The following is a 24053-nucleotide window of genomic DNA, read 5'->3' on the forward strand; positions in this document are numbered from 1 at the left end:
CTGTCATTGTTACTGATCAACATTTGTTTTATAACCCAAAATATGGCATGTGCGCTGTATTTTCCGCAATGATTCAAAAGTTGTGCCGCTCTGGAAATTTCTTAGAGTATGTTTCAAGGAACATGCAATTAGAAAATTGGTGTTTCAACCTACTGTGGAACCAATGAGCTAGCAATTTCATCCATATCATGGAAATCCAACACTTCGGATTGGAAGACCATAATCATTCATATGTAACTTTCTCTAGTTGTGTTTGGGTTTGTGGTGTGTTTCCTTGCCTCGCTCCGGCACTAACATGTGCGACTATCTTGCTTCAGTCATCAAATTCCATCTCTAGCTCACATTTCTTTGTTAGATTGTTTTCAATAGGAATGCTTAAATAACATTGTCTTCCTGAAATTCTTGAGACCTAAATAAACTAGAGGGCAGACTATATGCTTCTTTAGCCAATGGCAATAGGTCAACGAGTACAATACTGTTAGTCTTTCTAGGTACATGGCTAATACGCATTAATATATTGCCAATAGCATTAGGTCTGCGGAAATGATCCTTATTATTCCATTTGAAACTGCAGCTCATATATAGGACATATATAATGAAAACAATACTAATTCAAAATTTCAAAGAGGATTACCAGTATTTTCTAGGAATCTCATATGGACTCGAGATGAAGGATATAAAAATCTAAATATAGCTATGCCTAAGGGTGCACAGGAACCAAGCCGGACCGATGGACCGAACCGGAACCGGTGAAACCGTACCTGGTTTTTGGACCGAACCGAGGTACAAGGTACATGTACCGGTCCAAAAAATAAGAACCGACGTCTGGGGGTATAGGTACACGGTCCTGTACAAGTACCTTGCCGTACCGGACCGAATGTCCCGAATGATTAGAGCCGTTAGATTTCGGGAATAAGGGCTTAGTATTAGCCGTTAGATTAGAAGGGCGTATATAAGCGAACATTATAGGGTTTCCGTTTCTCTTCTCATTTTCTTCTTCTTCTTTTTTCCGTCTCCTCTCTGTCTGAGAAGGGACGAGCGACAATCTTCTCCATTACAAATGTTGATTAACAGAGATGAGCGATAATCTTATCTTCTCCATTACAAGTGTTGATTCAAAGGGTAAGTGTTGATTCAAACTGTAAGTAATTAAGATTTGTAAGCGAACTGAACCTACTTTGAATCTCAAGTGTTGATTCAAAGGGTAAGCGAACTGAACCTAGGGTTTTGTAATTGAGATTTGTAATAATTCTGAATCTTCTGAGAATCTGAATCTAATAATTCTACCTTTAATCTTTTGATTTTTCAGATTTTTAATTAAGACTTGTTCATCAGATTTGCAAGAGTTGATTGATTTGGATTGGATTTGGTAAGAATTCTATCTTCTTAATCTTTTCTTTTGATTTTTCATTATTTTTGTTAATGAAATTAGGGTGTTAAATAAAATCTGGTTTTTGCTTTAGTTTTGTGTTTAATGTTTGAAAGATTGAGATCTTATCTAATTGATGTGTGTTTCATTGAATTGTGATGCTATGTTCTGTTTTATGTTACTGAATTTGTGATTTTAGGGTTAGCGTTTTGTTTTTGGATTTGTTTGGATGAGAATTGATCAATTGAATGATGTTGAGAAGATCCAGATGTTATCTTGATTTTGAGTATGAGTTGCAAAATCTTTGGATTGAAAGTTTAGCTGAATTGCTAATAACAAGCTAGTACTTGTCTTAATTCAGGGTTCATGTTTTGTTATTGATCTGGTAATGTGTATCTTGATTGTGTAGTTAGTTTGAGAAATTAGGGTGTTAGAAATTAGGGTGTTAATTTGTTTTGGTGGTGGTTTTGTAGTTCTCATCTTAATTATGAATTGAAGTTTGGTCTTCTCGATGTTGATCATTCTAGGATGTTTAGCTGATTAATGAATTGAGTCTAATGAAGAGTTGTTATGTATGTTGATGGGTTAAATGAGTTGTGATGCAAGCTGAGATGATATTGAGTTACTAACTACTATTATTTGTTTGGCAGCGTTACTTGGTCCTATCAACACTGATGACACCACAAGTGATGCTGATATGGATTAGAAGATCAAGATTCAAGACTACTGCATCACTAGCTGCACTGCTAGTTGTTCTTTTTTCAGATTTTCTCATTTTCAAGACTTAGTGTGTGTGTATGTGGCTTCTGCCTACTGCTAATTGTTGTTTTTTCGGATTTCCCAGACTTTAGTGTGTGTGATTGTGAGATTGTCAGTATGTGTGCTACACTGCTACTGCCTACTGCTACTCAGGTTTTCAAGACTTTGTTTGTTTGGTTTGCTAGTAATATAGCTACTTATTAATTGTTGCTTTGTTCTAAGTATGAGTTATTACTTAATATATTGAAAAACAGGTAAAAAACATGTACTTAGATTGTCAGAGAAAAACACATATTTCTGTCTGGAAAAGAACCGATTGGAACCGGTACCGTACCTGGTACCGAATGGAACCGGAACCGAGGTACAAGGTACAGGTACCAGTCCAAAATTTTGGAACCGAGGCTAGGGAGGTACAGGTACTCGGTCTCGTCAAGAACCGAGCCGAACCGTACCGTGTGCACCCTTAGCTATGCCCATTGTGCACAGTTCAAAGGGACAGCGTGCATCCTGTTTTAACAAACTAACCAATCAATAAATTATGCCAGCAGAGGTAGTTTTAGTTTTCCACGGCTTATACATATCCCGTATCTTGTGGAAAAGATCTAGTGGACGCATAGAAACGTCTAGCATGATACACCGGCCATGTCTTCTATCTCCCTTGAACACTTCATCGTACATATCGTCTTCCGCTTCCTCAGGAAACTTATCCGGCTTCATCACCATTTCGTACAGTTCCAAATCTCCATCCGTTCGTCTAAATAGTTTCATCTTCTCATCAGTACATGGCATCCTGTAACATTTTTCCAAATGATCGGAGGCACTACAGTTTGTAACCGTAATATTTCCATGACTTTTTACCTTCGATAAAAGCTCTACAATATCCTTGTGATCGGACCTAGCAGATCAAAGTCATCGATGAGTCTATACAGATCAAGCCCCACACAACATGCGGAAGCATGATCCACGGGTCCACGGATTTTCGTGCACATCGGTTTGAAAGGCATGAATTCAAGACATAGCTGAAGGACTCTATGAACTTCGTTCGAATTGCAATACAATGTGATACCTGGATAACCATATCCTCCCCCATTTGCTCCCTCTTCTACATAACCAGTTATATCTGATGTGCAGTGAAAGCTATTATCAGCAACAGTAGGTATAGTTCCCAACCAGCTGGGTTTTCCCTTTTTGTGCCAAGAAACTTTCCAGTCCTGCTTATCGGGTATCGGTATTGGGTTGTCACCTACACCAAGTTCCTTCAACCGAGCAGATTCCAATAGGTCCCATAACGCATCATCAAATAATGGTAACCCTCTATACTTTTCAGCGAAGTCACTCAATATATCCATCACCAACTGCTCATTACTTGGTTCCTTCTTCGGAGGACGAAATAGAATTTTCTTTTAGGAGGAAATGATAAGAGGATTTCGGTTAATGACATGGGTATTGTTGGGAATATGGATCGGCTACTTCGAGGAACAATTATTTTGAAAAGAGAAGAACTCATGGCTAATAAACTTAAAACCCTTTGTTGAAATTATCCATTAAAATAAAACGCTTTAGAAAAAAGGATTTACATAGAGAATACAGAGAGATCCGAATATTTATAGGGTTGACGAGAAAACCGGTTTCTCATACACTTGCTAATTAATGAAGCATTAAAACTGACACGACATGCCATATTGTGATCGAGCAAATAAGAATGCAAATGCAATGGAACACTGGCAGAAAAGAGGACTGATCAGTCTATGACGAGCAGTTATTAATGATGGTTGATGGAGTCGGCCGACTGGGCCCATGGTCCATTTTTTGATTCGTTCACAATATGCCTCAAACACTCCCATGCAACTGAGTTGCATTTGAATCCACTTCCTATACCAATCTGCCATACTTTATCACCCTTCTTTACTCTCTCCTTAGCTTCTGTGTAAGCTAACACATACCACAGCGAAGAAGCTGACTGGTTACCGAACCTCTGGAACGTCATCAAAGTTGCCTCCATCTCTTTTCCACTAAGATTCAAACCCTTCCCAATTTCTAACACCACTGTCTTTCCTGATGTTGTAGTACAAAAATGTTGTACCACTGAGGTGAAATCCGGCATGTAAACCTTGCTTTTGCTGCACTTTCCACGCGAAAACTTCTTTTTGAATATCGAAAGGCTGTAATAGATTTTCTCTTTTAATGGTAAGATTAATGTACCTAGAGTTGTGACGTTCAATCTGAGAGTCTCACCGGCAACTTGCAGTGCGGTACGGTTAACGGTGAAACCAGTTATGCCTTCTGAATCTTCTTCGCGTGTAGCAGTCAAATAAGATTTGTCATTGTAGGCTGTCTGAGTTCTCACTAGTTGAGATAATTTATATTTTGACGTGTACTTCGCTTCTTTTTTATTGGAGAGTAAGACTGCTGAACACCCCATTCTGAAAAGTGAATTCAAACCCAACTTTGATTTATCATTACCTGCATACCAGTTGTTAGAGAGGATTTCTGCGCTTATAACGATAGCATTGTAGTTTTTATGGACTCTTAACACGTTTTGAGCAACATTTATACCAATTAATCCAGCACTGCAACCCATTCCAGATATGTTGAAGCTCTTAATATCAGTTCTCATGGAGTATTTGTTGACGATAATTGAAGTGAGAGAAGGGGCAGGGGAGAAACTACTACAGTTCAACACGAGGACATCGATTTCAAGAGGTGAGATTTGGGTTTTAGATAAAAGGTCATCAATGACGGGAAAGAAAAGCATTTCAGCTTCATGAATGGCGTCTCGAAAGTAATTTGTGGGCGGTATATAGAGTAAAGCGGGTGGAAGGTAGGTTTCTTCTCCTTGACCTGAAGAAGTAACTAGTTTCGCCATGTGAGAGATGCTATCTTGGTCGAAGCATTTGAACATTGTGACATGTTCTATGAATGTTGATGACGGAATCCTACAACTACTAGGAGGCTTTAGACATGCAAAATCTACTAGGTAAATGGCTTGAGAATTTGATGGGAGTACACTGAAATGTCTGAAGGTGAAGAATAGCACTAAGAGAAGGAATAACGAGGCGAGGAAGAGATGAGTAATGGGTAATCTGAATATGAATGTAAGATAGAATTCTATGCATATTACAGAAATGAGAAACAAAAGGTTTAAATGATGAAATAGAGTTTGAAGGAAGTAGTCTTTCAGGAGGTTTGAAGCTTCCATTTTAGAGATCTGCTGGTAATTTGAATGGATAATGTGACTAGTACTGCATATATTTATAGCTGAACTGTCGACTGAAATGCTTTAGGTGACAGGGCGTTCAAATAAAATGCAGTTGACCACATTTGTATGTGCATGAACACATGTTTGAAGATGGGCGTGTTACTTACATGGCATCCACTGATTATAGCGCGTCTCTGTCAACTTACAACTGCCGGACTGTCCATCAGGTTAAGAAAACTTGAATTGGCCACATTAATTTAGCCCATACTTCAAATAAACCTTAGTATTTCTTCATGGTTGTCTGTAGAAAACTGCACACTGACATAACTTAGCCCATCCCTTTGCATTATTGCTTCAAGGTCTTAGGTTTATATTAGTAGTTTTCAAGAATTTTGATAATTTCTTACTTTTATTTTATCAAGCATTGAAGTGAAGCCATGTATATACATATGAGATTGAGCATGGGCATGGGCGTCATGCTAGCATGTGTATCATAATAGAACTTGATACACCTTCTTTAGAAGTTTGCATAGCGGCTTGTGGGAGACCCCTCGCATGTGGGAGGGTTATGATATGATTATCAGCGCCATAAGATTCATTTATGGTTGCTCTTTCGAATCCACGACATACGACATTGTACTTAGCTGGTCACACCCAGAATTTCCTTTTTTTTTTTTTTTTTTTTAGTCACACCCAGAATCAGTTCGTGCTAAATTTCAACTCCCACCAATCTAAGTAACAAATTTGAAGGAATAAAGGAAAATGAATGTTACGTCCTCATGAGTCATAATCCATGCATTCTTAATTAAACCTTGAACCCTGGTAATTTTTTGAGATCCATAGCAAGACTTAAAATTTCCTGATAGCGGCACTGCATGGTGTTCATATATTGCATGGCCATTTTGCAAGTTACGTTACCATGTTACTTAGCGGGTATTAAAAAAAATGCTGGGCTCAACTGGGCTTAGTAACCCATAAAGCCCCCTCCTCCCTCAGCAAGAGAGACTTAAAAAAAGAAAATGAAAAATTTTATGTTTCAGTTTTCCCCCAAATCGAACCAGTGAATCGTACTAGTACTCTTTATTTCCAGGGTTTTAGTTTCTTTCTCAAACTCCTTCTCTCTCCATTGAAGCATTTCTTCTCTCCATCCACAGGTACTATCCCTCTCTTTTCGTTTTGATTTTGATGTATATTTTGTTTATTCATGTTTTGGGTTTAGGGTGTAGGATATAGGTTCCGCCCCTTCTAAGTGTTTGTTGAAATTCCTGAATTGATCCAAGATTCCTTTTGATAGAGGTAGTATGAATTTAGTTCTAATGCGACAAACATCATTAAAATGCTTGGTGTTTCTTTCTACTCACTTTAATGGTAGGTTAAGTGTTTGATAATTTGTCTCTCTAAACCCTCTTAACTGGTAACTTGTAAGTGTCACTTGTTTATTATTTTGTGGAATGACACTTTAAGGAAGGGATAAACCTCAATTAGAGGGGATGGATTGGGTGGATACAACACTTCTAGTGAAAAGTAAAGAAATTTCGCCCACAAAGTATATTTGGGTCCATTAGTAAGTTACTGACTTTAGAGTATAACTTCATCCCATATTGTTTTTGCCTCACTTAGTATAGCAAATGCTTGTTATGTTGATGGTTAGTGATCGTAATATAACTTATACACTGTTAGACGCACATTAAGGTGGGGCATAGTTAGTTACTAGAAATTAGCTTGATATGTATCCTGCCAATGATAATGATATAACAAGAGTACCAAATTAGACGATGAGGTGAGAATAATAATCAGAACCTTCAATGTTTCACAATGATTAGCAGGAATAATGATTGTTCTATGGTTGAACCATTCCTCTCCTCCCAAGCTTGTGATTCCCTTAGGTAGGTACGTAGATGTTTCCGGTGACAGGGCGTTCGAATAAAATGCTGTTGACCGCTTTGTAGTGTGTGCATAAGCAAAAATTAGAAGATGGGTGTGTAACTTACATATCATGGCACTGATAGCGCATCTTTCTTAACTCACAACTGTCAAACTGTCCATTTAATCAGGTAAAGAAAACTTGAATTGACCACATTTCGCCCATTCCCCCGCATTATTGTTTTAAGATCTTATGTTTATATCAATAGTTTATCATTATTGATGATTTTATACTTTTGTTTTATCAAGCATTGAATTGAAGTCATGTATGTACAGACGAGATTGAGCATGTATATCATTATAGAACTTGATATATCTTCTTTAGACATCAAGTTTGTATAGTGGCTTGTGGGAGACCCTCACATGTGGGGGATGATTATCATCGCCAGACATGAGATTCATTTATGATTCCTCTTTTGAGTCCCCGACATTGAACTTAGCTCCTCGCCCCCAGAATCAGTTCATTAAGTCTCAATTCCCCAATCTACGTAACAAACTTGAAAGAGAAGTACAACGAAAATGAAAGTTATGTGCCTCATGAGTCATAAGCTGTGTATTCTTAGTTAAACCCTGGTGTGTTTCGAGATCCATAGCTAGATTTAAATACAATGGGTCTCTGCTGGTATTGTCGTCAGTTGCAAGTAACCATGTTAGTGGGGGTTTCGTTTATCCGATCACTGATGATCTCTTTCAGTTTAGCAGTGAGTTCTTCACATATCTATTTGTTCTATGCATGATGCATTTACTCACTCCTTAAATGCCACTTATTTTTGCACTCGTCAAACGCTAGACCTAAGCATCTACTTTGTAGGTGTTGAACTATTGACAATAACAGAGAGTAGGACATTTTTCGAATCTGTACGGTGTTAAGGTTTTGAAAATGAAGTAGCAGTATTTAGGAGCTCCAACTACAAGTTACTTTCTCAAAACAAACAGTAATTACCAAATACATGACAAGGTAAATCGTTGAGCCAAGTAGGAAAAATGGTGCCGGTGCAAACTGTCATCAAACAATAGAACACCATTTGATAGATGTAACAAATTAGCTGTTTTGACCGACCTCCTTATTCAACTACGCTGGCATTTAAGACCCATCTATTTGATTCAACTGGGCTTAGTAACTCTTAATGCCCCTTCCCTCCCTTGGCAAGACTTAAAAAATGAAAATTTTATGTTTCAGTTTTCCCCGAATCGTACCAGTGAACCATATTACTTGTTATTAGTCATTTCCATGGTTTTTGTTTCTTTCTCAAAATCCTCCATTTGAAGTAATTCTTATTTGCATCCAATAGGTACTCTCTCTCTCTCTTCGTTTTGATAGTTACATGTGTTCTGTTTTTGTTTTTGTTTTGGGTTAGGATTTAGATGTAAGCTATAGGTCTCTTCCTTTTAGGTGTTTGTTGAACTTCCTGAATTGGTTTTGTGCCATGATCCAAGAAATTTAGTAAATGTGGTAATTTAGTTGTATATAGTGCGAAATTTATTGAGGTTCACATTTTTGAAAGGGTCTTGGTTGTTAATGCTTGATTATTGGAACAAGGTTGTTTTATTAGATTGGAGGTGTATGTTAGACTTAAGCTTAGAAACAAATGTTATACTGAATTTTAATTGGAAAGGGGAGGGTATCGCATGGACAATAATGTGCCGTCAGTGGTGTGCCTGGAGGAGTAGGTAGTGGATATGATGGTGATAATGTATCAGTCAGTTTAATCGTAATCCCCGCCATAAATCTGGGATTTGGGCCATTTGGCCTCCCCTTTGTGTTAGTTATCTTTAGGAAGCTCGAGATTTTGTTTGTGTTTTTTAGGTTGTATAATTTGGATTGTCAGGAATATCTTTCATATTGGTTGGACTGCTTTTCATTGAATATATGATGTTCGAACAATTGAGTCTCAGTTCCATAAACTAGTAATAAAAAATCTGAAATTTAGCATGAATGCATAATCTTATTGTTTTTACTCTTTGTTAATGTTTTAAGGGAAATCACTGTCTTCTTATTTGTGAAATGCTGCATAATGTGATATCATGTTACAGAATGAGACTGTGTAGGTCAAAGTCTACAAAGAGTACAAGCTTAATAAGGAGAGATGTTTACGCTGCATGTTGGAATGTTACTTATGTTTATTATATTGCCTTGAGATTAGAAAATGAAATAGAGATCTTAATAGAGATCAAATGTGTCTTAGGTGTTCCAAGTTTGACGAAAATGCTGATACCTAATACCATGACTTTCAAGGTTTTAGCATGATACTGATTCTGTCTTCCATTTACTCACTCCTTCAATCCAATTCATTTTTGCACTTGTAGCACGCTACACCTAGGCATCTACTGCGTGTTTTTTCCATCTACTTGACTGTAAACCATAGAGCTAAGTAGGAAAATGGTAGCGATGCAAACTGTCTTCAGACATTAAACCACAATGAGTTGTTTTGACACACAGTTTCAGTCTTACCAAACATTAAAACACGATATCAGCCTCTCCTCTCCAGGAAAACAATGAAATACACACAATCTCGCTCTCAAATACACAATTTCATGTTATCAGCCTAGCACCAATTTGGTATTTTACTTCTTGCAATGTGAAGGTGAATTGTTGCATCTTACTCCTCCCTTCATTATTAAAATTCCTGAATTGGTTTCACCAAGGATCCAAGATACCAAGAAATTCAGTAATGTAATTATTTGGGTGTATATAATGTGATCATTTTGGAGTAGTCTCGTGGAACACGATTTTATTAGATTGAGGGTGTATGTTAAGAGTTCAAATTGATTTTTGGGACAAAGGTTAAGTTTTTAGGTTCTTGATACTTTATTTTTGGAACACAGTTTTCTGTAAGATCGAAGGTGTATGTTAAGAATTCAGCATACTAATAGATGGTGTGCTGAATTTTAGTTCTGCTCATTCTGATAGGGAGGGAATAGCATGGACAATGTTGTGTCTTTAGTGGGTGGTGTTGTCGGAGGAGGAGCAGGTGGTGCCCACCACAAATGTGGAATTCTGCTTCCCCTTTGTGTTGGTATATTTTATGAGTTTGTTTTGTGTAAAAGTCATTTCATTGATTTGAAATATCTTCCACACCAGTTGGATTGTTTCTCATTAAATATGTGATAATCAAAGAACTGAACCTCAGTTGTCAGTTCCAAAAACTAGTAATCAACATTTTGAAATTTAGCATAACTGCATAATCTAGTTATTGTGCATTTGTTAATGTGATTAGGGAAAACACTGTCTTATCCGTGAAATGCTGCATTATGTATCATAATACAGAATGAGACTAAGTAAATAGCAAAGTCTACAAAGAACGCGAGCTCAATATGGAAAGATGTGTATGATGTATGCTGGAACGTAACTTATGTTGATATTAGAAGAAGAAATAGAGATCTTAGTAGAGGCTCAAATGCGTGTTCTAGATATTTCAAGTTTCACGACAATGCTAATACCTAATACCATGACTACCAAGGTTTAGCATGATCCTGATTCTGTCTTCCATTATGTATCTTATCTCATACGGTTCATTTTGTGTGGCAGTTAAAGATGGTTATCCCACCTCCTGTCAGACCAGATAGAATTACAAAGTTTCTGAAGCCATACGTGTTAAAGATGCACTTTACAAACAAGTATGTGAACGTGCAAGTTATCCACTCACCCACCGCCACAGTGGCTGCCTCTGCGAGCTCTCAGGAGGTAGTGTTAAGAGAGGTCATGGAAAACAAACGGGATGTTGCTGCAGCAGCAAAGATCGGAAAGATATTGGGGGAACGGTTGTTGATCAAGGATATCCCTGCTGTTTCAGTGTTCCTAAAGAGAGAGCAGAAATATCATGGTAAGGTTAAAGCTGTTATTGATTCTTTGAGGAACTCTGGTGTAAAGCTACTTTGATAAAAGCTCACTTCTGTGCTTAGGAGGTTGAGAAGCTTTGTACCAAACAACAAGCAGCTAGCTTTTCTTTTTCTTTTTAGTCTGTCAGGACTCTTGACTCCATTGATATTTCTTTGTTTCGGGCACTCGGTCTGTGAATGAATTAGACTACTCAGGAATGCTTGTTTTGGTGCCTTCAAGTCCTTTGAATTCTGGCTATGGTAATTCATTATGACTGCTTTATGGACAGTGACTACATCATATAGATATCTGAGAATATGTTGGAATGTTTCAGCTGTTTCCTTACTTGGACTCGACCTGTTCGGCGTTAAAACATCAAGTCTGGTACAGTAAAACCATTTTCATTAGGTTCTTGTCTGACACTACAGACCAACCATTTCCAGACATGGTAGACAATTTTTGATTGATGGGAATGTACTCATCTGCTTGCTGATCCACAGTCTCCAATCCAAATTACAGTACTTGGAACCATATTTCTTGTAGACACTCATGACTTGGAACCCCAACAAATGCCTCAAAAGTTGGGTTAGCTTTTGCAAATCTTAGCAGAGCAAGAATGACAGCATTAAACATAAGTGGTTTGGGATACTGTCAGAACTTTAAAGATGAAAACGGAGAATCTAAGGTGAACCTGCACCAAAATTGAATAAGGGATCACCAAAGTGACACTACTCTCTATAGATGGACACTACCTCCATACTGTACTACTGACTTAGGTTTAGACAGATAAAGAAAGTAAAAGCTCCCCCATTGCTTTCTTTTAGACAAAACCATGGATTCAAATTCAATGGTAGAGGAGGTGAATAGCTTTCAATGTTTGCTGCTGAATTTAGCTGATTCCTTTTTCTGTGAAAACAGAGAGGCTAATGGTGTCTTTGTCAAAATCTATCTATGCCCATGTGACCGTGGGATCCATTTTAGTACTATTTTTTTCATCCTACAAATTCTTTAACCTAATTTTATTTGTATTGGAGCATCTAGTCATGCCAATAAATTTGCAGAAAAAATGGTTCTTGAGGACAGTTGATCATTTGGAATTAATCCACTATTACAAAGTGATTTGTTGATTTTATAAAAATGCAAATGATTCTGAATTCAAATTCTACCTGCAAATTCACGTAAAGACATTTGCTAGCAAAGGGGCTCCCTTTCTACAATCTAAAATTGAAAATGAAAAAGTAATATTGCATACACTTCAATGCAAGTATAGGGCTCCCTTTCTAGTTGTGATTTGACAGAGATATGTTTGGACTGGCCTAGCAAAAGAAGATCAATCCTCTGTTTAGTGGTACTTAATCCCATTATTGAGTATTATCAGACAATAAAATAAAATTAAAGGGGCATAATCTCTTAAAAAATGTAAGTATTACAGTTTGGGATATTAAAGAGAGTAGGTCTGTAGGTGGTCACAGACTCACTCACAGACTGATGGTTGCTCTTTTCAAACAAAAAATTGGATCAAGTTGTTTTCATCACATCAATTATTCAATTATATGTTTTAACAAAGAGATATACCAAACCTTTTCAGAGCCATAGGAATAGGTTCCCAAGATTATACCTGCCTGAGAACATAAAAGACCCACTTAAATGAATGAGTGAAAATCCAAAGAGTTAAAATCAGTAGTCAAATCAAATAATGAGCACAGATAATGGTATTTTTGTTGATGATAGCCAGGACCCGGCATTAGCATTCACTGTACTAACTAAGTTTGTTGATCTCTTTTGAAAATGATTTACGGGCTCTCCCAGGAAAAAGAATGGGCAATGAGTACAAGTTTCCATGACAAAAATTCAATAAAATTCAGACCCGACTCGTAACTGTTTCGATGCCAATGTCGGTTCCGTATTGAATACCAATATTCAAAATTCATAAACAGGATTTATTATATAATCACAGTCCGTGATCAGTAACTCCTCTCCAATTACAGACATAGCCATCTCTTAAATGCACTGCCCTGACTCATAAAACCAACCACCACCACTACCATTACTACTTCTGCCCAAGAAATGAGATAAAAGCTCCATAAAACAGTGAAATTCTTACTAGTTTCTTTCTTCTTTCACACTGTCTAGCTATATTGCAAAATCCAGAAACTAGTATCTATTATTCTTCCTCTTCTCACCATCTCCTTTTGATTTCCAGAGAATGAAAGGAAATCTAGTGAAATGGTTGATGTTACTGTGTCTAACATGTTATCTAACTACCACAACCATTTCTGTGTCTACACCAAATTCATCTATGAAGAAAACATATATTGTTCATATGGACAAGGCTGAACTACCAGAAACTTTCACTGATCATCACCAATGGTACTCAACTATGGTTAATTCGGTAGCTGATAAACTCAAAACACAAGATGAAGCAACTGAAGAAGAAGATGGTGAAGAGAGGATAATCTATACTTACCAAACTGCTCTTCATGGATTTGCAGCAACACTCAGTGAAGCAGAAGCAAGGAAACTTGAGGGTAAAAATGGTGTAGTTGCTGTCCATCCAGAAACTGTTTATCAACTTCATACAACAAGAAGTCCTGAGTTCTTAGGGCTTCACCCGGAAGATAGCACAAGTGTATGGTCTGAGAGTCTTTCTGATCATGATGTTGTTGTTGGAGTACTTGATACTGGTATATGGCCGGAGAGTCAAAGCTTCAACGACACTGGATTGACTCCTGTTCCTTCTCACTGGAAGGGAATTTGTGAAACAGGTAGAGGATTCACCAAACTGAATTGTAACAGAAAAATTGTCGGTGCTCGGGTATTTTACCGTGGATATGAAGCTGCTACTGGTAAAATCAATGAGCAAGATGAATATAAATCACCAAGGGATCAAGATGGACATGGAACTCATACAGCAGCTACAGTTGCTGGGTTCCCTGTAAGAGGTGCAAATCTTCTGGGTTATGCTTCTGGAACTGCTCGCGGAATGGCTCCGGGAGCTAGAGTTGCAGCTTATAAGGTTTGCTGGGCTGGTGGATGTTTCAGTTCCGATATATTATCTGCAGTTGATCAAGCTGTAGCTGATGGAGTTAATGTGTTGTCTATCTCACTTGGTGGTGGAATTTCTTCTTATTATCGTGATAGTTTATCAATTGCTGCTTTTGGAGCTATGGAGAGTGGTGTTTTTGTTTCTTGTTCAGCCGGAAATGGAGGACCAGATCCGGTGAGCCTTACAAATGTATCTCCATGGATTACCACAGTTGGAGCTAGTACCATGGACAGGGATTTTCCAGCTACAGTCAAGTTAGGAAACCGTCAGATTCTTTCTGGAGTGTCCCTATACAGAGGAAGAATGAATCTATCCCTGAGAAAACAGTACCCATTAGTTTACATGGGCAGTAACTCAAGCAGCCCTGACCCTAGCTCTCTGTGTCTTGAGGGAACTCTAAATCCAAAAGCTGTAGCTGGGAAGATCGTAATCTGTGACCGTGGAATCAGCCCAAGAGTGCAAAAAGGTCAGGTAGTGAAAGATGCAGGTGGAATTGGGATGATATTGGCTAACACTGCATCAAGTGGAGAGGAGCTTGTTGCTGACTGTCACCTTCTTCCAGCACTCTCAGTTGGAGAAATTGCTGGGAAAGCAATAAAGAGCTATGCTCTCAGAAATTCAAAGCCAACAGCTACTCTAGCCTTCCTTGGAACCAAGTTAGGTGTCCGGCCTTCTCCTATTGTGGCGTCATTTTCATCCAGGGGACCCAACTTTCTTACATTGGAGATTCTGAAACCGGACGTGATTGCACCTGGCGTTAACATTCTTGCAGCATGGACAGGGAAAGCTGGTCCTTCTGGTTTGCCGACTGATCACAGGAGAGTGAACTTCAACATCTTGTCTGGGACTTCTATGTCCTGCCCACATGTAAGTGGAGTTGCAGCTTTGCTCAAAGCTAGACACCCTGAATGGAGCCCAGCAGCAATCAAATCAGCCCTCATGACCACAGCTTATGTTCATGATAACACCCATAACCCTTTGAGAGATAACTCAGACGCCGCGCCTTCAACAACCTTCGATCACGGAGCAGGTCACATTAATCCTTCAAGAGCTCTTGATCCTGGCCTTGTTTACGACTTGGGTCCACAAGATTATTTCGAATTCCTTTGCACACAAATGCTTACCCCACCGCAGCTGAAAGCTTTCTCCAAATCTTCAAATCACTCCTGCCGACATGCTCTTGCTAACCCTGGGGATCTAAATTACCCAGCATTATCTGTTGTATTCCCAGAACATCCATCTCTCTCTGTATTGACTCTGCACAGGACTGTGACCAATGTTGGTCCTCCCACTTCGAAGTATGTCTCAAGGGTTTCGCCACTCAAAGGTGTTACTGTCACAGTTCAGCCGAGAACCCTGCAATTCACAAGCAAAATACAGAAGCTATCCTACAAGATCACCTTTACCACAAAATCTCGACAGCCGCTGCCAGAATTTGGAGGTTTGGTCTGGAGTGATGGAGTATATAAAGTTAGAAGTCCAATTGTAGTCACATGGTTAGTACCAATATAAGTCATATCATTGGCTTACAAGTACTTTGAATGAAATGTTGTAGGCACTAAACATGAAATTTTCCAACTACAATAAACAATTGTATCAGAACGACTTTTTGTAGTCATTTTAATTTATTTAACTTAACGGAGGCTTATTCTTCTTCTGTTTCTTATACTGCTCTCTTATAGTGTTCAAGAAAAGAAACAAAATACACCTACAAATTACAATACACAAATATTTTAGAACGACTTTTTGTAATCATTTTATGGGAATGTTGTATATGCCCTTAGTATCCATGGTCTTTGCACGAATACCCTTCAAGGGCAACTTTGCAACGGGCTTAATATCCAACAGGATGTTGATGTCCGTTTTTAACCTCCACTTTATTTAATATGTTGGAATATATATTTCAGTTTTCTCGATAGTAGTTTTGAAAGAGAGAAAAAGAAATTCTAGAGAGAAATTACAGAGAGCTGAGACCAGAGAAATTCCAGTTTTCTCTTCATTAATTCTTGTTTTTGAAACATGCAGTTTTGAATCTAGATGAATCGAAATAGTTAAAGCAGTTTCAGAGTTAGATTTTGTTTATTCTCCATTGAAGAAGAGGATTCTCCATTGAATCTAGTTGAATCGAAATCGTTGAAACAGTTTCAGAGTTAGTAATTGTTCTTCAACTGAGTGGATATTTCGAAATCGTTTTTCAATTCAATTGAATCAGAAGTTTTTGCACTCTCATAAATTCAGAAGGAACTCACGATTGGGGGATATTGAAACTAATTGGGGGATAGAGGAAAAGAACAAAACCTGAATCCAAATATCAGTTCAGGGTCACCCCTTATCTTAGTAATTTACGTAATACCTAACCTACTCCTCACTAATCAGGATTGGTGTTTAATTATAATTAGGAAAATCATAAGATTATTTGATAAAAGATTAGTCTGTGTTTTTTTTTTGTATTTGGGTGAGTGAGTTGAGAGTAGAAGGAGGGAAAAAATATTTGAGAGGGAACTTTTTTGGGAGGAAATGGAGGATGATTGTGAAGAGATAATTGTTTCCGCTGAATCTTTAGCTCAACTACAACAAGGAGCATATTTTGAATCTTCATCTAGTGACAACAACTCACAATTGCAACTCTTTGTTGAGCCCTCTTGAATGATGATTTTTACGAGCATCGAGAGTTTTTTGAAAAACCTACACAAGAAAGTAAACTTGCACAACATTCAAGCATCCCCAATACACAGGTAACGCTGCTAAGAGGTTGAAAATTTGATTTTTTGTAATCATTTTAGTTTATTTAACAAAGGCTTATTCTTCTTCTGTTTTTTATATTGCTCTCTTATTCTGTTCAAGAAAAGAAACAAAATACAGCTACAAATTACAATGCACAAATATTTTAGAGAACGGCTTTTTGTAATCATTTTATTTTAGGTTCCACCACCCACATTTTTCTCTTTTTCCACCCTTATTAGAATTTCTAAAGTAGTTATATTTTTCTAATTTTATTTTTTCCTAATTACCACCTGTAAAAGTCAAATTAAAGTTGACTATAACTAATGATGTTAATGTTGGAATTCCAGCTCCATAATCACCTAATTTTATGCCCAAACATGATTATTGAAGACTCATATGCTAAAATAAAACTAACCCTAGCATTTAACATGTTCAACTAGTTTAAACACTATTGCGAGAGTGATAAGAACATGCTCCTCACCTATACAACATGATCTCTGAATTGTATATCATCTAATGACAATAGTATAACCATATGATACATGGTAACAACATGATACAAAACCCTAAACGAGTTTACAAGAAGAAACAGAAAATCAGAATACTTCTATGACTTAGCTTTTACTTCTATTTCCTCTTGCTTAAGTAATGGATAAAACAGATATACAGTTTTTATACAAGAGGCTGTAAGAGGGCTTAGTCATTAGCTATGAGTCATCCAACCTATCCACCATTAGTTGGATGACACCTCAGCAGGTGACTCAGAGGACACATAAGCTGCTGACTGTAATCCAACTTAGGATTAATCCGTATTAACCAAAAGATGATTACCTTAAGCTAAACAGGATTACCTTAAGCCAAGCAAGATTTTTTGCTAAACCAACATATATTTTAACATCTCCCACTTTGATTAGCAACAAACTCTTTACTGAAAACTGCATGCTCAAGCCTAAAAGGTACATTAGGATTCGACCATAGAGACCCATACACCATTTAAGAGATGCATACGCCATTTCTACAATCAAAAAACTAGACATGCCATTTTATACTCAAGTAAACTGCACATTAAAATTTATGCATATGCTTTAAATGGCTTAACCTTATGCCAAAACAAACAACACTTTAAACATTATTTTTCAAACCAGAAAACATAAAATTGAATCAATCTCAAGTAAACTGCACATTAAACTTTATGCATGTGCTTTAAATGGATTAATCTTATGCCAAAACAAACAACACTTTAAATTTTATTTTTCAAACCAGAAAACTTAAACTTGAATCAATCTTTATATGCTCTCACCACAACTTTATATGAATTCCTTAATGATTTCGAGATATGTCTTCATCGAGACAAGCATACTGCTGGCTCGATTAAGAGGCATGTTTCGGTCGAAACATATAACTAGTGTACATATGTATCAATTAAGATATGTCTGACAAGACATATAACATATCCAAAGAGATTCATATGACTCAATTGAGGTTTGTCTCTCAAGACAATTAACATTTCCGTAGAGACATCTCCGAAGAGATTCATCTGACTCAATTGAGGTATGTCTGTCGAGACAATTAACATCTCTGTAGAGACATATCCTAAGAGATTCATCTGACTCAATTGAGGTATGTATGACTAAAATAATTTGTGTCTCAAAAGATACCTTGATCTCCGAAGAGATCTTTATCTGTGCCCAAAGGAGTTGTGTCTCCGAAGCGATGTGTTTTGTGCTCACTATGAGCTATGTCTCGAAAGAGACTTCCTATATTGATCTCACATTGATCTTCATTCCTTAAACAACATAAATATTAAGCATAAGTAAGTACTCGTTCAAGATAAAAAAAACATAACAAATGTTATCATTGAAAACACTGGGGGTACCGAAATACACCACCAACGTTTTCGTAGGCAATCTGTATGGACAAATTCAACACAACTCCGAGAGTAAAACCTCAATCAAGGAAAGTGTCTAGAGTTATATCTCAATATCTCTTGTGATTAGAACGTTTACAGAATAGAATCCGTTAACCTAACTACAAAGAGAGTTCTTATACGGTACTAAAGACCAATATCCAAGGATCAATCAAGTCTTATCCAACAAACAAGGTCGGACCTATATAATGTGATTGATCAACGCACAACCTGTGATATTTCAATTATAAAGATAAACAATATAATTTGTTCATCAGATGCTTGTATCTTTAGTTTAGTTTAAGACTTATCATGTTTGTTGGCTTTAGGGTTTAACCAACGCCTGAATATCCAACTATTTTCATCTTTACCGGTCATAGTATGCTAGAGAAGAGATGCACAACTTGAATACATTTCTTATCAAAGGCGTTAATTTTTCAAAAAAAATTATCAAATAAACAAACCTTAAGATATTCCCTCAAAATCCTTACAGTGTCGTTCTTTTTGTAATGGCTATCTTTCAAAATATGAATAGAAACCAACCATTTGATCTTCTGGATCATTGATTTTATTATCCTTTGTATAGTGATTATCATATTCATATACGTTAATGGATGTTTGTCTGAGCTAGCCTTGAGAAATTGATGCTCACGAGTTGACCTCCGAGATGATGCCCCTACATATATTTTTTTTTTCTTTTTCTTTTTACAATATAGAGACCATAAGAAAAAAATTCTTGTTAGACCACCCTTTTAAACATTGTATATCAACTAAGAAATTATCAATTTCAGAAGATCTTAATGATGAGCATAACAAAATTGAAAAGACTAACAAGATGAACATATACCAACTCTCGTAAATTCAGAAGGAAAAAAAAATAAAAATAAAAACCCACAAGCTAGAAAAATCAAGAATTAGAAAACAGAAAAATAAGAGTGCCTATCTCCAAAGCTATATACTGATTTGCATAAATATTTGATTTTTCAAATTTTCCTAAGCAAAGTATTTGATGATGTGTTTAGAATCAAGTATTTAAAAGAATCAAGTAGTTTAATTATTTCTCTTTAAATGGCTGTCATAGCTTATACATTCAATCTCCCTTGTAGCATTGTAGATCAAAGATATGCTTTGATTGATTTCAATATAAAAAAGCGTCTTTCTACATAGGCAACTGTAACAGGTACGGTAAGAAAAGTTATATAAGCAATCCAAGCATTGGGATAATAACCTTTCATCTCTTACACAAATTATAACACTTTTATTGAATTATTTATCTTTGTTGACGTAATCCTTCATATGATCTTTAACTTTGTGTAAAAGTATTTTCCAAAGAGACTAAGCTGAAAACACTCAATTTGTTCTTTTTCAGTTTCCTCAAATGACTATGGGTAAGTTTTGGGGTTCTATTGGCTATTCATGGAACCCACGGTGTTATTAGTTCCCTTAGGATCCTTTGGAAACAACTTGAACTTTGTCTCATTCGGAACCATAATCGCTCGAATACATTCTAATTGAAGGAGCACTCGGTGAGGATCATACACTACAAAACCACCGGGATAGAATAAGGGTTCATAGTACATCACCACTAGCTACCTTCATTAACAACTTCATCCTTCTTGTATGGGTCAAATTCGTCATCTTCGTCATTCAAGGAGTTTGACATCTCTGTTAACTTTATCAACAACTCATTTTTATTCTTATTCTTGGTGTTCTTGAACTCGTGTTTGGCTAGTAGGTTTTTGTCTATTGTGACCAAGTTCAATTCTAGAAAATGGTCATATATCCACACCTATATCAACCATATAAGAAAATCACAAATTACTAATAAAAGTATGAGTTGACAGGCAAAATATAGTCATATGATAAAGTTCGGCTAATAATTTTATGAGTTGAACCTGATAAATTTTATACAAAAGTCTACAACATGTCAGTTTCTGCTAATATAAAAAAATCAATTATCAGCCGAACCTGACGCTTTTCATACAAAATCTAGAAAATTTCAGGTTCCGCTCATGATATAAAATGAAAATATCATCCAAACTTTGAAAATTGTTGCACTTTTGGTTAGCAGATTAATGATCCTCTGACCCTAGCTATAAAGCTAATTATCAGCCGAACATATTCTATTTTTCTTATTAATACTATAAAAAGTCAAATTATGATTTTGAGATCGGATATATTGAGCATTCACCTTTTTTCCGAAAAGGTCGGGAAAGATAACATTATCGGTAGTATAGAACAAATACGCAGTTGTCGTGTGTCTGGATTTGTTCATTTCCATTACCAACTCCCCCATTGCAACTTTTCTTCTCAAAAGAAATTTTAAAATTGGTAAACTTGAACTTCTACATTGTTAACGATGTGCTCTCGTTAACAAAATCTTGTATGTCGTGTTATTTACTTTGCTTCTGCATTATAATTGTTATAATTATAATTAAAGTAAATAAATACTTATATGATCCGATAGATTTGTTTTGTCACAATCTTAAGATATTTACCAAGTTACATCTTGTCGAAATAATTTTTTGACAATTATATATTGTCTTTATAAGATAATAATACAAGGTGTGTCTATAGTAGGTTTATACGAAAAGATTGTGGTATACTTGGTACCCTCCACATTTCATACCTACCAACTACGTTAAGCAACACCCTTTCAGAGAGATTCGGATTTGATTAGATAATTCAGTAATATACCTAAATTCAATGAAGGAAGATATCGGCATGGGGAAAATATAGAAATTTACTAGTCCAAACCAAAAGGATCAGAAGAAAATGGAACGAAAATCATAAAGGATTAAATTAAGAGGAGACTAAAAAGGGCGATCGAGAGAGGAAAAAAAGGGAATAAAGTTAGAAAAGAACTAACAAACCAAAACAAAGACCAAATGACAATGGATGGAAGAAGAACCAGAAGAATAAGGAAGGAAAATGATTTGGAAGATCAAAGATCAAGAAATAAGATTACCTAGATAACCCAAATGATATCAACAATGTAAAATTTAATCAATATGATAAATCACATAACCACCTACGCTACCCAACCAATAAGGAGAAAAGTTAAATGAAATTCACTTAACTGGATAAGATGATGATTCTGTTGTCTAACAACCACGTGTTATCCACCCTAGATCTCAAGGAAAATGTGAACCCTATCCGAAATCACTAATCTTATCAAAATCTCATCTTATCGAAAACTTAGGTCAAAGATCAAGAAATTTGTCTAGAAGAAAAAACATTATTTCAGACTCTCGCCCTCTTTGATTTTTCCAACTTCAATTACCAAATTTGTGGACGTCATGATTAGTTGTTGCTAAATATCCCAACTTTTACGTGTCAAACCTGCAATTTAATTTAGTATTCCTCACCAAAGAGGCGGAATGTGTTGTAGGAGGCAGTGTTATATGCTAAGTCATCAAACCTTCATCATGTTATCTTCGAACGTGATGCTTTAACAGTTGTTTCAGCTACTACTGGAGATAGTACCTCTAGGGAGCACAATAAAACTTCTTCTTTCCTAATTAGTTTACTGATTGGATATATTATCATATTATAAGCTATATATAAAGCAACAGACACGTTGGCTAAACATGCTAAGATCTTTAAAATTTCTAAACATGCTAAGATCTTTAAAATTTCAATTTTTCTGGTCTACTTTCATCTTTGACGTCACTAGTCATGAGAAAATAGTTATAACTGGATAATCTTTTGAATGAAAATTCTTTTTGGATCACAAGAAATAATAAAAAATAATAATAGTTCCCGAATAATTCTTTAGACAGGAGAGCTTCTCCCAAGGTGTTATTGCCGAAGCTAAAACGTAAATAAAAGATGGCTATGAAATTTGCTCCTCCTTAAATAAATGGCGTTGAACTAAGATATTAGATGTAAATAAAATTGAATGTAATATTGTAAAACCTTTCAGCAGTAAATATTAATTACTACATGACCACATAACAACGAATTTTGTTAACTAATTTACGCTAATCAATTTGTGCCACAAAATCCCAGCACAACTTAGTTTCTCTATTTTTTTTCCTTCTTCCGGAACTCCTCAAAAATTTGTTATTGAAGATTATAATGAATATACAAAATTTTCTATTAACACAGTCGTTAATTCATAAAATGGAATTAGACTCCAATTAGTACTAATCTGAGGTATCGATGATGGGATCGTTTTTAAATTGGTTTTATCGTAGAAATCTCAGTACTCCACATAAAATCAGGATTTTTAGAAAAACTTCATTTCACTTTGCTGAATCTCGCCATAAAGCTATTGAGATGGCAAATCCAAATCAACATCTTGAATCCATCTGGGTTTTACCTTATCTTACTAATGGTGCTGAAATTAATGATGAGGCTTCATTACTACACCATCAGCATCAAGTTTATCCTTATACATGAGGTAATAATGATTTTTTTTTATTCTTCCTTTTTATTGTTAATAGACAGACATAATCTTTAGTTTGTGTTATTTATAATTTTGTTCGTTTACAAGAATGCGAGTGACTAATATTCTTAACCCTGCTCTTCCTCCATAGCTACTCATACATAGTGAGTTGGTTGCCATAATGATGAGTACATCTATCTTTAACAAATATATTAGGCGAATTCATGATCCAATTGATCATATGAGATTCTTGAGCTCTACGAAAACCTTTAATCCCCATAGTTTTGATAACGTTATCTTTGATCCTAAAGATTTTAGGGAGAGAATTTTACGTCAACCAACATAGACCAGGGCCAGTATTTTTCATTGATTCTCGACTTAAAAGATCAGACAACCTTGGTTTAGGAGGCTTCGTGTTCACTATGAAATTCCATGATGTCAAGTATTGCCTTACTGAATATTGGCCCTGCCAAGCCCCAGCAGTAGACCCATCCCCATTAGTGGTACAACATGACAATGCATTAGAAGATGATTAGGAAGTAGAAATAGAAGCAGAGGAGAATGTACATGTATTTGAAGATTGAAGTAAGATGTTGGAAGAGGAGGAAAGTCAACATTATGAGAATGAATTGGAATTGTAATGCTTTTTTGTGTGGTTAATATTATTGAAATGGTAGTTTTAGTTTGTTTATGGTTTTATAGACAAAATTCTAATAAGTTTTTTTTTTAACAAGATTTTTTTTAATATGTTCTTTTTATTATGTTTTCAAAAGTTTGTATTTTTAATACAAAGGGTAATAAATTATTACTTCGCATGACAATAAATTTGTTGACTAATTTGTGACGATTAACGAAACGCCGGCAAGCACATGTCCAATTTCTCCTCTCTTTCTTTTTTCTCCGAAACAATTTTTCTT

General features: G+C 36.1%; 3 protein-coding genes across 3 annotated transcripts; 2 read left to right on the plus strand and 1 right to left on the minus strand.

Moving 5' to 3' along the window:
• Positions 1-3890: 3890 nt before the first annotated feature.
• On the minus strand, positions 3891-5327 carry LOC113305276 (3-ketoacyl-CoA synthase 6-like). The gene has a single exon (XM_026554348.1). It carries the CDS (start codon positions 5325-5327, stop codon positions 3891-3893), a length of 1437 nt encoding a protein of 478 aa, XP_026410133.1.
• Positions 5328-6341: 1014 nt separating this feature from the next.
• LOC113304535 (50S ribosomal protein L18-like) lies at positions 6342-11396 on the plus strand. Its single transcript, XM_026553669.1, has 2 exons — positions 6342-6481; positions 10780-11396. Exon 2 carries the CDS (start codon positions 10786-10788, stop codon positions 11128-11130), a length of 345 nt encoding a protein of 114 aa, XP_026409454.1. The 5' UTR covers positions 6342-6481; positions 10780-10785; the 3' UTR covers positions 11131-11396.
• Positions 11397-13036: 1640 nt separating this feature from the next.
• On the plus strand, positions 13037-15781 carry LOC113304534 (subtilisin-like protease SBT1.3). Its single transcript, XM_026553668.1, has one exon. It carries the CDS (start codon positions 13277-13279, stop codon positions 15626-15628), a length of 2352 nt encoding a protein of 783 aa, XP_026409453.1. The 5' UTR covers positions 13037-13276; the 3' UTR covers positions 15629-15781.
• The last annotated feature ends 8272 nt before the right edge of the window (positions 15782-24053 follow it).

The sequence above is a fragment of the Papaver somniferum genome, chromosome 8 (assembly GCF_003573695.1).
Source record: "Papaver somniferum cultivar HN1 chromosome 8, ASM357369v1, whole genome shotgun sequence".
Taxonomy (NCBI): Eukaryota; Viridiplantae; Streptophyta; class Magnoliopsida; order Ranunculales; family Papaveraceae; genus Papaver; species Papaver somniferum.